This window comes from Carassius auratus, chromosome 38, assembly GCF_003368295.1.
Source record: "Carassius auratus strain Wakin chromosome 38, ASM336829v1, whole genome shotgun sequence".
Taxonomy (NCBI): Eukaryota; Metazoa; Chordata; class Actinopteri; order Cypriniformes; family Cyprinidae; genus Carassius; species Carassius auratus.
In genome coordinates this window covers 1,523,156-1,537,559 of record NC_039280.1, presented here as the reverse complement: position 1 = coordinate 1,537,559, position 14,404 = coordinate 1,523,156, and the positions used below count along the sequence as shown (strand labels likewise).

At 34.4% G+C, this 14,404-nt stretch overlaps 1 protein-coding gene and 1 long non-coding RNA gene across 2 annotated transcripts in view; one reads left to right on the top strand and one right to left on the bottom strand.

Annotated features, from left to right (window-relative positions):
• Positions 1 to 9,497, bottom strand: part of LOC113056614 (uncharacterized) — an 11,371-nt gene extending 1,874 nt beyond the window's left edge. The window contains exons 1-2 of the long non-coding RNA XR_003277732.1: positions 9,420 to 9,497; positions 3,542 to 3,829 (exon numbers count right to left, since the gene is read on the bottom strand). This is a non-coding gene — a long non-coding RNA (uncharacterized LOC113056614). The remainder of the gene's footprint in view (positions 1 to 3,541; positions 3,830 to 9,419) is intronic.
• Positions 1 to 14,404, top strand: part of dntt (deoxynucleotidyltransferase, terminal) — a 90,855-nt gene that overhangs the window by 34,231 nt on the left and 42,220 nt on the right. Inside the window, exon 8 of the mRNA XM_026223383.1 lies at positions 6,123 to 6,225. Coding sequence (XP_026079168.1) covers positions 6,123 to 6,225 — 103 coding nt within the window. The remainder of the gene's footprint in view (positions 1 to 6,122; positions 6,226 to 14,404) is intronic.

Here is a 14,404-nt window from a genome sequence, read left to right as displayed (position 1 = left end):
GATAACTTTAATAAAAAATAAGTTATTTTGCTCAAGTAAATGTATCTTAAGAATCTTGAAGTTCGCACTGAAAAGAAGACAACAACACGTATGGAAAACATTATAATATAATCTAATCTAATATAATAAAAAAAGTTAACTAATTATTAAATAAACAAAGATAAACAAATGCATAGAAATAAACAAACTTTCGTCTCTCAAGAATCAATCTTCCCTCTTTCCAATAGAAGTTCATTACCGTGTGTTAGCGCTGAGTCAGCTTTCGATGCGATCTTAAGAAGGTTTCCAGGTCTTATGAAAAGATTTGCGAGATCCTGAAAGCCAGAATGGTGACTTCTCAAATTTTATACAGCAAAAGATTTCTCAGATGCACATATCATGCGACGAGGGGATGACATGTTTCGTCTTACTACGGTAGAGAAGGTGATGAGCAGCGAGGATGAGACGATCGGTCTGGAGGAAACGCCAAAGAGGACTGTCTAAATCTATGTTCACAAATACATTAAACCAAAGTAAGTCAGCCGAGGGCCACTCCAGAACATATGGACGAATGACAAGCTTCACTCCAATCTGGAGACAGTTTTACTAGTTTGGCATTTGTTAAATGAGCTCTGGCACACATGGAAGAGGAGTGAACCAGATTTAAAATGTAAATGCTTTTAAAACGGCCATTAATCAATTCTTTCGACGTTTCCCTGACACAGTGTTCAAGCTGAGATGAGACGAGCGTGAGATTAATGAAACAGACTGAATCAGCGCTCGTGTTTGACTGACGTGTCTAAGCTGGACTGATAGTCGCTGGTCCCACATTAGCGGGTGTGAATTGGAGCTGATTTGGGGGTAAAGTGAATCTATGCTGATGGTTTTTGCATGTGCAGTCGGATGATTTGTGACGGCGCAGCGAAACGCAGACAGAAAGAAAAAGATGTGCTTAAAGCGGCGGTGCATTTCAGCACAGCTCATTAGAAATGAAAAGGATCGCTTCTAATGTCTACCACAACTGACTCGGTGAAATATGACCAGAAATGATATTCAATATTGCACAGACTGGACAGAACACATCCCATGTTATTTTGATCCATCTGGTTGGGTTAAATGTTTTTGTTTAATTTAAGTCAAGATTGTTTGAAACTAGCTGGAAAAAAGTGTTGCTTTGCAGTTGCTAGAATGTTCTAGGGGTTTACTGATAATACTGATGATGTCTGACGGATAAATGATGTATTTCAAGTGTGTTTGTATGTCATATGTCAAGTGAAAATAGTTGTTTTTTAATATGAGCACTAATAGTGCACTGATTGTTTAGCTTGGAAACCCTTCTAATCACTGATTACATGAATGAGTTTAGTAAGATCTGTCACTGCGTCGCTCTTCTTCATGCCGTCTCATCTTCTCTCTCTCGTCTCCGTATTTTTAGCCTGTGAAAGTGACGGAAGTCGGAGAGGTTTAATTTAGCATTTGGGCGTTTAAGCTCTTCTCTGTGATGTCTGAGAAGCAGAATGCAGTCTCTAACGCCAGCGTATTTCACTATGACAGCAAATAAATAGCTGTCATGTAATATCTAGTAATTCCTGAGTGATTTTCAGGAGCTTTTTATGGGTGTGCGGCTCCAGTTCAACCGTATAGCTTTGCACTTTCTGAAAGACTTACAGTGTGCATTAGCAATTCATACAAGTTCACCCAAAAATAAACTTTCTGTCATCATTTACTCGCTTTCATGCTGTAGCTATTGGACTTTCTTTATTTAGCAGAACACATGAAGTTCATGGCTTTTATAAGCACGTCAGGCTCCAGAAATGACAACGAAGCGTCATGAAAGTATCATGCTGCCTAGAAAATGTTCAGGTGCAAATAGTCAAACCTGTGTGAGAACAGTCTTGAATAACTCATGTGCAAATGAGATTAGAAAGATATTGCATGGAGTAAACAATGTCTAAAATCAATACAGTGAGTAAAATGACAAATGCTTATTGTTCGAATGCAAAAACAAAATATGCTAGCATGCAAATCTAATGCAAACTTCTGCACTTCATCGTGCCTCATTGTCTGAACTGCAGCATTAGCATGCCTTTAAAAGCTAATATTGCTGGTTTATACGTGTGTTTAGAAGTGACTGCTAATGCATCTCTGTGATAAGCTGAACTCCCACACACTAGCGCTGAACTTTAGCACATTAGCGAGGCTTGTTGAGCTCTAAATGAACACTGTCACATCGCTCGCCCACTCAATAAGCTCCTCTAAAATGACCCGCGAGACCTTCCCTTTTCACTTGGTTTCACTCTATTGCCATTAGCTTTAACGTGGAAGACTAGTGCTGCCTTCAAGATGCATGGGAATGAGTGTATTTACATGACAATCTCACATGAGCGCCACTGTAATGACGGTATTAGTGGATGCTAATTTGGTATTGATCAGGGATTGTGAATGTTGATGATACAGATGAAGAGTTTTGATCCGAAACTGCTTCTTTAACTGGTTTATGATGGATTACATTTCCTCTTATGCTAATGCTAATGATGGAATTGCACTAGTGCTGCATCCAGTGTTTGTTTGTGAGTATGTCACAGTTTTTAATCATCTGAAATGTGAGATTTATATTTCAAAGCGACTAATGCGTTTAATATCAAGGATGCAAAACATGTGGATTTTTGGTGTAAAAAAGGGTGTTTTGCATTTATAATAACTGCAACTACAACTTGTTTGTTTTAAACGTATATATTTTATTCTTGTTCTGTTTTGAATATCGGTTAAATAATACAGAATTAAGTTTAATGTTTAGCAAATTAGTAGTTAATGGTGACTTTTTCCTCTTTTTCTTTTTAGCTTATTGTTAAGTAAAACAGTAAAAAAAAAAAGAATGAGTAATTGAAATAAATATGTTTAGATTTAAGTACTAAGTAAAATTACTAAAGCTAAAACTGAAATAAAAAAAAATAATTAAAGCTGAAAATAAATAGAAAAACGACTAATAAAAGAAAAAAGCGTATAACAAAATAAGCAAATCCTAGCCTACATTTAAAATTAAAAACTAAGTATATAAAAATAAAAGCTAAATGAAAATATGATTAAATACTTTCATATAAAAACAAAAAATATATATTTTATTTATATAATATAAAAATTATACAATATTATATGAATAATACTGAAATAATGACTCATTTTTCAGATATATGGTAAAAAAGAAGATTAAAAAAGTTTAATATGTAAGTAAAATATGAGTAAATATACAATTATTAAACACATATGGTTAATTTCTGAATAGAAATGTTAAAAATGCCTAAACAATTAATAATAAATAATTAAATTTTAAAAATGCCTAAAAAAAATAAATAAATAAAAAAATTAAATAAAAATAAAAAAATAAAATAAAATAAAATAAAATAAAGACTTGTTTTCCAAAATATGTTAAGAATGGTAGTAAAAATAAGTAATATTAACCTAAGAAATATTAACCTAAGAAATCTAAATTAACCTAACACATACACGTTATTTCTGTTAAAGTCATGGTGGTATCATCATCACTATTTCTAAAGGAGCTTACCAGGAGGACTTGAAGGCAGCAGCAGGATCAAACACTGCTTCTGGCTGATCCAGGGTTCATTTGTTCTCTCTTACATGTCAACTTAAACGTGCAATGTTTTGGCTTTGCATCTGACGGATCTCCATCAGAGGAGGCGTGTGGTCCAGCTGGTTTAGTAATGTCTTCTGAGGCCTGATTTCTGAAGCCTGGATCAAAAACCAGTGACATACTGCCTCTGTAATCACGTACAGCAGTGCGGCTCGGGTTCATTCATTTTCTGGATTCTTCCTGGAAGATTGAAGCCAATTCCTGTAACATGAACACACATGTTTACATTAACAGCTCCACTAAGAGTCACTAGACGTTTGCTTCAGCTGAGAGGTTCAGCCATGCATGAAATCCAGCATACACTGCTCTAAGCATTCGTGTTCATGTTCCAGTTTATACTACAGTAGATGCTTTGGGCTTTATTAATAACACTTATTTACAAGCATGAAACCACACATCCACACACTCACGAAGACAACAATGTAAAATATAATGTAGAAAGCTAGTATTAGAGCTAGTTTTTATTTTTATGAATATATTGTTTAGGAATTTGTTTTATTTATTTTAATTAATATGTTTATTTAGATTTTTATTTATTTATTTATAAATGTATTTATTAAGAAGTTTCTTTGTTTAGAAATTTATTAAGACATTTATTAAGACATTTATTTTAAGGCATCTATTTTTCTGATTGTACGTTTAGAAAAATATTTAGATATTTATTTATGTTTTTAGACTTTTGTATCTCAAGTGTGTATCAATTTGATCATCTGGGTAACATATTTTTATTTAAATAATTACACACGTGTTTAAAAAGTGTTTATTTAGAAATTAGAAATCAAAGCTAAAAATACATTTGATTTATTCAGGAAATTGTTTATAGTCTTATTTTTTTTTTTTTTTTAGAAATACATATTTTAGAAAATAGATTGGATTTATTCAGGAAATTGTTTATAATGTTATTTTTTTTTTTTTATTTAGAAATACATATTTTAGAAAAATATATTGGATTTATTCAGGAAATTATTTATAATGTCATTTTTTTTTAATTTATAAATATGTAATGTATTTAGAAATTAATTTCTTTAGACATCAATTTATTTATTTAGAAATATATTGTTTTATTTGTTTTAGTAATGCATTTCTTAAGAGATTTTTTTGTAAATAATTTGATTATTTAGATAAATGTTTTTATTTTTTGAAAGAAGAAATGTATTTAGAATTTTATTTTTTATAAAATAAGAATTCAAAAATACAGAAATTGCTTTATTTTTCTAATATATATATAAACAATTTGCAAGCTGCATGAATTCTTAAAAAGTGGACGAACACAGCTGTTCTCTCACTTTGTGTTTTGTATGAAAAGCAGTGTTTAATAGCAATCTGGCGTTGGGTTAAATGAAGTTCTGTTTATTCAGCACTACATCTGCGAGCAGGAGAAAAGAGAAATGCAAGTTCAGAGTTCTGAGAGCCTCTTATCCGTCGAACTGTGCCTACGCTTGTGTTTTTCACTTCCAGCACCTGCCTTTCAAACCAGACAAACTCACATTCACACGCTTTTCTGCTGCTCAAGTGTTCACTTACAGTGTTAGGGGTGCAACGGTTCAACACACTCACGGTTCAGTTTGTATCACGGTTTAAGAGTCAGTTTCAGGATTAAAGACTGTTTAAGTTTGGACGTGCCTCGTGTGTGCTTCCATAACAGCGTATGTAGTGTAGTCGTTTAGGAATGCATTTCTGTCTTTGTTTGGAAATCCAGTGTGTTTTATCTAGAAATGCATTTTTCAACTTGTTGATGTATAAACGTTTATTTAAGAAAGGTACAAATTAAAAACAACACGTATTTATGTATTAGTTTAGAAATTGATTCATGTAGAATATTTTTTATTTCTGTATTCATTAAATAAAGTATTTAGAAATGTACTTAGAAATGTATTTTTTCACCATAAGAGTTTTATAGAGTCAGTTTTGTTTTAGCTATGTTACAGATGAAATGTGGGCCATGTTGTCATTAGATTTATGGGCTGTTATTTTCAATAATTCAAACATTGTGTGATACATTTGTATTTTAATTAATTTCTACTTATCATAAATTGTGGTTTGTATAATTTTTTACAGTTTAAATTTGACTAAAGAGATATTGGATGTATGTTGAACACAGAATTGTTGTGGAAGATGGATTTTTTCCTCCTTATGAGCTGTTATATATTTTTACCTAAATATCTCTGACTTTCTCCTTCCTCCCACCTGAATCTGGAGCATGCAAGGCCTTTGAGTTTTGGAGACTCATTTTCATAATCTCTCTACACAGCAGTGAAACTCATAAGCGTCTGACAGCTCCGGCAGAAGAGAGTTTAATGACGCAGGCCAAATGCCTTATTTGAGTAATAGGAAAAGGCAAAGGCATTAAATGAGCCGTTCGTGCCGCACTGTTACTCACACGCTTATATGTGTCTCATCATGCAATCCGCTGACACTGTCTGCGTCTGATTCGGTTTAATGCAGATGAGCATGCATTCAGTGTATAATGTGTGTGTGTGTGTTTAATGTGCAGGGGGAAGGAGTTCGGTCACGATGTGGACTTCATCATTAAAACACCTGAGGCCGGACAAGAGGATGCGATTCTGACCGCGGTGATCGAGCGATTCAAAAGCCAGGTACAGAAACACCTTCTGCTGGAAAAGCTTTTATTTGAAGATTGATTGGCCAAATATTAAAACTAGATCAGATCTACCTCCGTGGTGTCATCTGCGAATTTGATTATGGTGTTGGAGCCATAAACAGGAATGCATCATGGTTGAATAAGGAGTACAGGAGAGGTCTCAGCACGTAGCCCTGTGGCACACCTGTGTTCAGAGTGATGATGGAGGAGGAGAGGTTATCTAATTTAACAGACTGGGGTCTGCTAGTCAGAAAGTCCAGAGTCCAGTTGAAGAGGGATGTGCTGATTCAAAGCTGGCTGAGCTTGGAGGGGATTACGTTGTTAAATGCAGAACTGAAATTAATGAACACCATTCTCACATGTGCATTTTGACTGACCCAGGTGGGAGAGGGATGTCACTTTGCAGGCATCAGTCACATAAGTATACGTGGTCCAATGTATTATGTCCCCTTGTTTCAGTTTCTCAGTACATGAAATGAATGACCTCGCGTTTTCGCTTCAGAATAAATGACCTACTTTGAAAAATACACTTGTCAGTTTGGACAGTTATGCTCGAGAAACCTTGATGGTGAATCTTTTACAAAGACTTACAATGAAGGTATATATATATATATATATATATAATTGCACGTTTTGTTTTATTAACATTTTTAGTATTGACTAGTTTTAGTAGTTATTTTCTTGGAATTCTCTTGTAATTTAAGTTGCAATGAAAACCTTGATTGTGAATGTTTATGTTTTATAGACTTAAAAAACAAAAAGTTTTTTTTATTTGTTTGTTTTATTATATATTTGCATATTTTTATATTTATTATTTATTTTTTAGGTGTGTTAGTGTCTTATTTTTCAAATAAAATGTTTGTTATTTTATTTTTCATAGTTTAATAATTTAATAGTAGTTTTAATAAATAAATAAATATTTATGTGTTTGTTTTATTATATATTAAATGTATTTATAATATTTATGTATTTTATTTGTTTGCTATAACTTTATTTTTAATTACATTTTTAGTATTTAGTTGTGTTTATTTTAATAGTTAATCAGTAATCATTAATTGTGTGTGTATATATGTATGTGTGTGTGTGTGTGTGTGTGTGTGTGTGTGTACATATATATATATATATGTAAGAACGACACGTGTGTGAGTAATTAATGACAAAATTAATTTGTACATTTTTTTGTGGAACAACCCTTTAACATATTTACTGACATATCGCTCAAGACTTACTAAAATACAAATTATAATTTAATTGGACTACTACTTGTGCACAATGCACATTCCTTAATATTAAGCCTAAAATGTGTTTTAATGTCACTATTGCTGAGGATTGTACTTAAAATAATAAAGATATGTAAATGCAAGATACACTTCAGCACTACTTCCACACAATTAAAGTGCATTAAGCACAAAATTAGTTCTTCCAATTTAGCAAGCTTTAAGTATACCAGTTTGGTATAGAAGTACAATTGCTGGGTATTTTTATTAAGCACATAAATATGTACATTTATTTGTGTTATACTTGATTTAATTATATTTTAAATGTATTGTAGTGTATTTATTTTTCACATGATATTGCATGTGGGATCATTCATCACATGCTAAGATCTGTGATGTTTGAGTAAATTAATGTGTTGTTTTTGTGGATGATGTCCTGTTAGTCCCCTCTGAAGTGTGAATGTAAGCACTGGTTCTGATTCTGGTTCTGATTCTGATTCTGATTCTGATTCTGATTCTGATTCTGGTTCTCGCTGTGTTTTGATGAAATCACATGGATCGTCATCAGATGTGCTGGATTGTGTCTGATGCTCTGTGATTTCATCGATGTTTCGTGGTTTTGATTGTCCTGTACTAGCAGAGATGCTGTTGTGGGGCTGAAAGCCTTTAATGGTCACTTTAAACATTTAGAGTTCATACGTTTGGTGGATAAACAACTTCCTCTTTTCTCTAATGTTTGGCAGCTGATTACAGAGCAGGAAGGAAAGACAAAATAGGAGACCAGTGTGAAATCATCAGATTTTAGGGTGATGATTTGTAAATAAACAAACGAGACGTGATTTTGTCACAGTGTTTGGGGTTTTAGGAGCTCTACTTCATATTGTTACGAACAACATTTTTTACTATGGTGAAATCAAAGGTTTTAATTGTGGCAAATGGGGACATAACAGCAGATAACAGTTCAATATTTTTTGCATTTATGATGACAACAGTTTCATGTCATCTAAAGTCTTCATGTATAGCTATGGTAGCCAATATAGTCATAATTTATAAAAATAATAAAAAAGTAGCTTTAGCATATTCATTAGACTATTGCACAGCATTACAACTGCATCAGAGCACTGAGTATTTTAATCACGTACAGTCCATCATTTTATTTTAATAATAAAAATGAATTGGACAGGTGATGATTCTGACGGAAATCTCTATTGTTTGCTATAATAAAAAACACAATCTACATGCACATCTCATAAATCAGACGCTCTTATTTCAGTGTTGTGGATATTTCAGCAACAGTTTGCTTTGTTAACAACATAAAGTGGTTTAACTAAGAAGGATAAACTTCATAATTCAACTCAACCATGCAAATTTGTTTTAAACACTTTTTAAAGTCTCTTTTCTTTTTGTTTTACATGTGTTTTCTTCTTTAAGAGTATAAAGGAAAATCTAACTTAATTGTGTTAATGTTTTATAGTGAATATGAGCTTGAACTGAAGAATAAATGCTGTATCAGATGCAGGTAATCACACTTTGCTGAGTCCATCTGTCTAATAATTCTCTACTCTGCATAATATACAGCTTTTAATACAGTAATACAATAAGCTTTCATTGAAGCAACTCGTTACTCTAAAGAGACATTTTCTAAATTGTAACGAAGGATTGGTTTTAGCTGTTAACCTGTTAACTTTAGATCTGAATCCTTGGTGGAAGGAAGTAGTGATGCACAAAAAGTGTGCTTTTAAAGACACTGCATTGCTATTTACATTTTACTTACACACTTGTGGCATTTGTCATTGCTGTATATCAGCATACCTACACCCAAATCACAGCCCTGCTGATACACAGCCATGTTACACTGCTATCTCCAGTATAGAGTCTCATTTGATTGTAATTATCATCCAGCTTTGACACATTATGAATTGCTGCGTGCATGTAATGTAGACATGGTGTTAGGTGTTGATGTGAGACTCACTGAAAAAGAGCTGGTTGAGTGTAGAGGTCAGTAGATAACACATCTGGACATGAGAAGGCGTTTATGCTGCAGATGGATCAGAAAGACGAAGATGAGAAAGTGATTGCTAAGCAAAGATAGATGGAGCCAACAAGAGCGATGAAACACGCGTGTTGTTGCCACCTGGAAGCCTGGAGGAGTTCATGCGGCGAGTGAGTGGGAGGCGACGGACCGATGATGGGTTGCCTGTCGCCCTCTCTGTCATTTCAGAGATTAAAAATAACCCAGCTGCTGCACTCCTTCCTCTTTCACTTTGTATTGCTTGCTCTCCGTCCTTATACATTATAATTGTGTTAAAAACATTAACACTGATCACACCTGCATTCAGATCTGAGCTTGAGGGAAACAAACATCACAAATGAGACTCTTTAACAGCTCAATCGCTTCTTCCTAGATAGTAATACAGTTGAATTAAGAGCAGAAAGTGTCCATGGGATTTCCATTTTATATCATTACTGTCATGGAGAAATGTTTCTTTACAAAAGAAGAAGAACACACACACACACAGAGATCTTTTAATTCTCATAAGATTTATATTTCAGCCAAGATTCAACCAAAATCACTGAATAAATAATTGATAAATGTAAAATGTACTTAAAAATTTACATAAAAACATTTAATTTAAATTCAATTCAAGTTTATCTATATAGCACTTTTCATGTAACAATTAGTTGCAAAGCAGCTTTACAGAAAATTAAGTTTCTACAATACATTTAGTAGTAGCTTATAAGTTGTTAATGTCAGTTAATGTACATATGGCAGGAATGTATGGAACAGACTAAAACACTATGATTTACACTAAGACTAAAACAGATGATGAACACTATTAGCAGCCATAATAACATGTTGCAATTAACCAAGCAAAAATTATTTGTCCAACCCAAGCTAGGGAATAATAATGTGCATTTGATCAGACATAACTGCAGTCCAAGATTATAAAGTGCATTATTTGAATGTTTGGCTAGAGAGATGTGTCTTTAATCTAGATTTAAACCGAGAGAGTGTGTCTGAACCCTGAACATTATCAGGAAGGCTATTCCAGAGTTTGGAGCCAAATGGGAAAAAGCTCTACCTCCTTTAGTGGACTTTGCTATCCTAGGAACTACCAAAAGTCCAGGATTTTGTGACCTTAGGGAGAGTGATGGATTGTAGTGTGGTTAGACTAGTTAGCTACCACACAAGGAATGATCATTTGTAACTGATACAGAACTTAATAGGTAGCCAGTGCAGAGACTGTAAAATTGGGGTAATATGATCATATTTTCTTGACCTGGTAAGGACTCTAGCTGCTGTATTTTGGACGACCTGTAGCTTGTTTATTGACGAAGCAGGACAACCACCTAGAAGTGCATTACAATAGTCCAGTCTAGAGGTCATGAATGCATGAACTAGCTTTTCTGCATCAAAAACAGATATCATCTTTCGTAGCTTGGCAATGTTTCTAAGATGTAAGAATGCTGTTTTTTTAATTTTGGAAATATAATTTTCAAAAGACAAGTTGCTGTCTAATATAGCACCAAGATTTTTGGCTGTAGAGGAAGTAACAGTACATCTGTCTAGTTGCAGATCCTTTTCTGGTGATAAAAATAACTCCCTGTTTAAATAAACAAAGTGATAGTGATTGGACAGGATCTAAACCATCTTAGAGCCTGCCCTTGAATACCTTTATAGTTTTGTAATCGATCTATGATTATGTTATGATCTATGGTGTCGAACGCCTCACTAAGATCAAGTAAGACTAGCAATGAGATGCAGCCTTGATCTGACGCAAGAAGCAGCTCATTTGTAATTTTAACAAGTGCAATTTCTGTGCTATGGTGGGGACTGAAACCTGACTGAGAATTTTTTTACAGGACGGAGCACAATTGAGCAGACACAACTTTTTCCAAAAATTGTAGACATAAATGGATGATTTGAAATGGGTCTGTAATTTGCCAGTTTACTAGGATCTTAATAAGAGGCTTAATAACCAGAAGTTTGAATGGTTTTGGGATGTGACCTAAAGAAAACAACGAGTTAATGATATTGAGAAGCGGTTCTTCGGCTACAGGTAACAACTCTTTCAGTAATTTAGTGGGTACAGGATCTGATAAACATGTTTTGGGTGTTAAGATACAGTGATAAGTTTATTTAGCTCTTCCTATCCTATATTTGTAAAGCACTGCAGTTTATCTTTGGGTGCGATGGATGAAACTGAAGTGTTCCATGCTGTAGAATCTATTTTTGTTATTGTATTTCTGATCTGTTTTATCAGTGAAGAAAATCATAAAGTCATTATTATTAAACTGTGAGGGAATATTTAGATTTTATGGCTTCTAGTTATTTGTTAATTTAGCCACTGCGCCAAATAAAAACCTTGGATTATTTTGGTTATTTTCAATGAGTTTGTGGGTCTGTTTTTAGAGCCTGTCTATAGCATGACATACTGTTTTTCCATGTCATTCTAAAAACTTCCAAGTTAGTTTTTCTCCATTTGCGTTCAAGATTACGATTTATTTTTTGAGAGAATGGGTTTTACTGTTATACTATGGCCCAGTACATTTCTCAGAGAGCAAGAGACTTAAAAAATCTAACCGACCTTTGAATGGTGATTTTAGATCCTGAGACCAAGTTGACACTTAAAAGAAACTTAACTTAGATCTCAAGTTTTCGGAGTTGTGCAAGAGAAACCACTGAGAATAAATATCCTGTCTCCATCCTCCGTGCCTCCAGGGGGCGAGGGACAGCTGGTGATTAAGTGGCGGTAAAGAAGGTCGATTTTAAGTCTAGTAACCTTGTCATGCTAGATGTCGCCCCTCGAGGCTCATGGCATCACATCATGGTGTTTTATTCATCCAGCCTGCGTAGCGAGCGAGCAGTAAAATACATCTGAAAGGATAAGAAATGTCCTTGTGGAAAGATGCCTGCATCATTTTTTATTTATCAGTTGTTTGGCTGCTCGAGAAGGTCAGTCTCAGAAGATTCAGCGGGTCATGGCGGTAGAGCTGTGAATTTATATATTTCCTCTGACCCCTGTGGTAAACATTAACACAGCCACTGGTTGTCAGGGTCGATTATAAAGCGAATATAATCAATGGTTTTGTGTGTATTGCACTGAAGCCTCTGCAGACCTGTTATTGGACGGCTGCCGGTGCCGTCACCTCAATCAATTGGCAGAACTGTTGGGTCAGTGATTCTTCATCCCCTGCTGATCGAACCTTTAGCCCTCGGTCTTCAAGTGTCAGACAAGCCAACACAGACCCACCAGTTCTATTTCACACTGTGTAAATCACTGAACTCAGTTCATTACAGGGAATTGAGAACCACTCGTCCCCCAAAATACTCATACAAACACATTAATAATCACTGTTGTGTTTATCACACCACCAAATACTTAAAGACTATTTATTTTTATATTTTTTAATCTGGACTCAAATACTCCGCAGGCATTGCTTGAAAATCTTCTGTTTCTTTATTATCTTTTTTGTAGCTGTTTTTTCTTATATTTGAAACATTTGTTTACACGTAAACAAGTTTGCATTTAAATCTGGACTTAAATTGGCCACACACTAGAAACCAAATAAAAAAAAAAAAAAAAAAAAAAAAATATATATATATATATATATATATATATATATATATATTTAAAGTTCTTTTTATTATAAGAAAAGTTATTAAACTTGTTATTAAGAGGACAGAACTTTTTTTTAACTTAATTCAATAACAAGATAAATGGATCAGCAATTATTTTCATAAAAAAATTAAAAAGTTGTTAATAAATTATAAATATAATTTTTGTCTCATGGCTTGCCACAACATTGCTTCTGCATTGAGTTTTTTGGTTTTTGTTTTGTTTTCTTGATTGCTAACGCACAAAATAATGCAACTGCATAAAATATATACACTTTTATTATTTTGTGTTTTAAATTTTGCATCATGTACAATGCTAACCATGCATTTGCATACTTGATTATTTCTGGTCTTAAATAGTTGCATTCCACTCCATTACTCTCCTGTCGAATGCATATTTCAAATAGCGCGCAGATGTGAAGTCAGTCATGTATAATTTCCTCGAAGAATTATGCGCACTATGCATGCTGTGATCTACCTCTGCACAGCAATTTCAGCAGTCACGTTCAACAGTTGCAGCAGAAGCTGGTGAATCAAAGGCAGCACGTTTCAAATGTGCTGTGCAAACACAAGCTAATCTTTGCTCTCGGGGCAGCGGGTTTGAAGTTTCCGACTCCTGCTCCTTGCCAATGTGACATTACATCCGCTGTTGTCATGGTGACACACTTGCTGTTGTCCTCTGCGTCAGCTGTTTGTCCTGGCCTTCAAAAGAGACAGAAAAAACATCAAATGCATAAAACTGCTGAAGCATCAGATAGCGTTTGCATAAACATGCACGCCTGGATGCACATATTTTGGGTGAGCCATTCCTATAAATTCAGCCCAACTGAATGTATTCAGATGTATGTACTAAAGGCTGAATTATATAAGCAAGTTATAGCTTCTAATTCATTTTAATCAGATGAATGCAATGCACTGAGGACTGCTGAGATGTTTTCTGATGAAATAAAGGCTTGTAGTGTGAAAAAGATGCGAATCGTCCGTGATTTGCTCTTTTAGAAGGAAACTGCTCTTTCAGTCGAAGCCCAGTGGGAACCACTGCTGCAGGGACACCTCTGTATCACGCCGTAAAACCGACCAGGAACAGCCCTCAAACAACACAGTGATGAATTGGCTTTGTAATGAAGTTCATCAACTACTCGGCTCTGAACCAAAAATCTAATGAGTGCATGCACCTGTTGCCTATTTATATCCGTATGCATGGAAAGTGGCTCAGGTATGCAGAATCCATTAGCCAATTTTCATTGATGATTGGCCTCCCAAGTGAGACCCCATATGTCGTTTGACATAACTCGTAGTGACCGGCAGACAGGGAGCTGAAAAAGCATGGATGCACA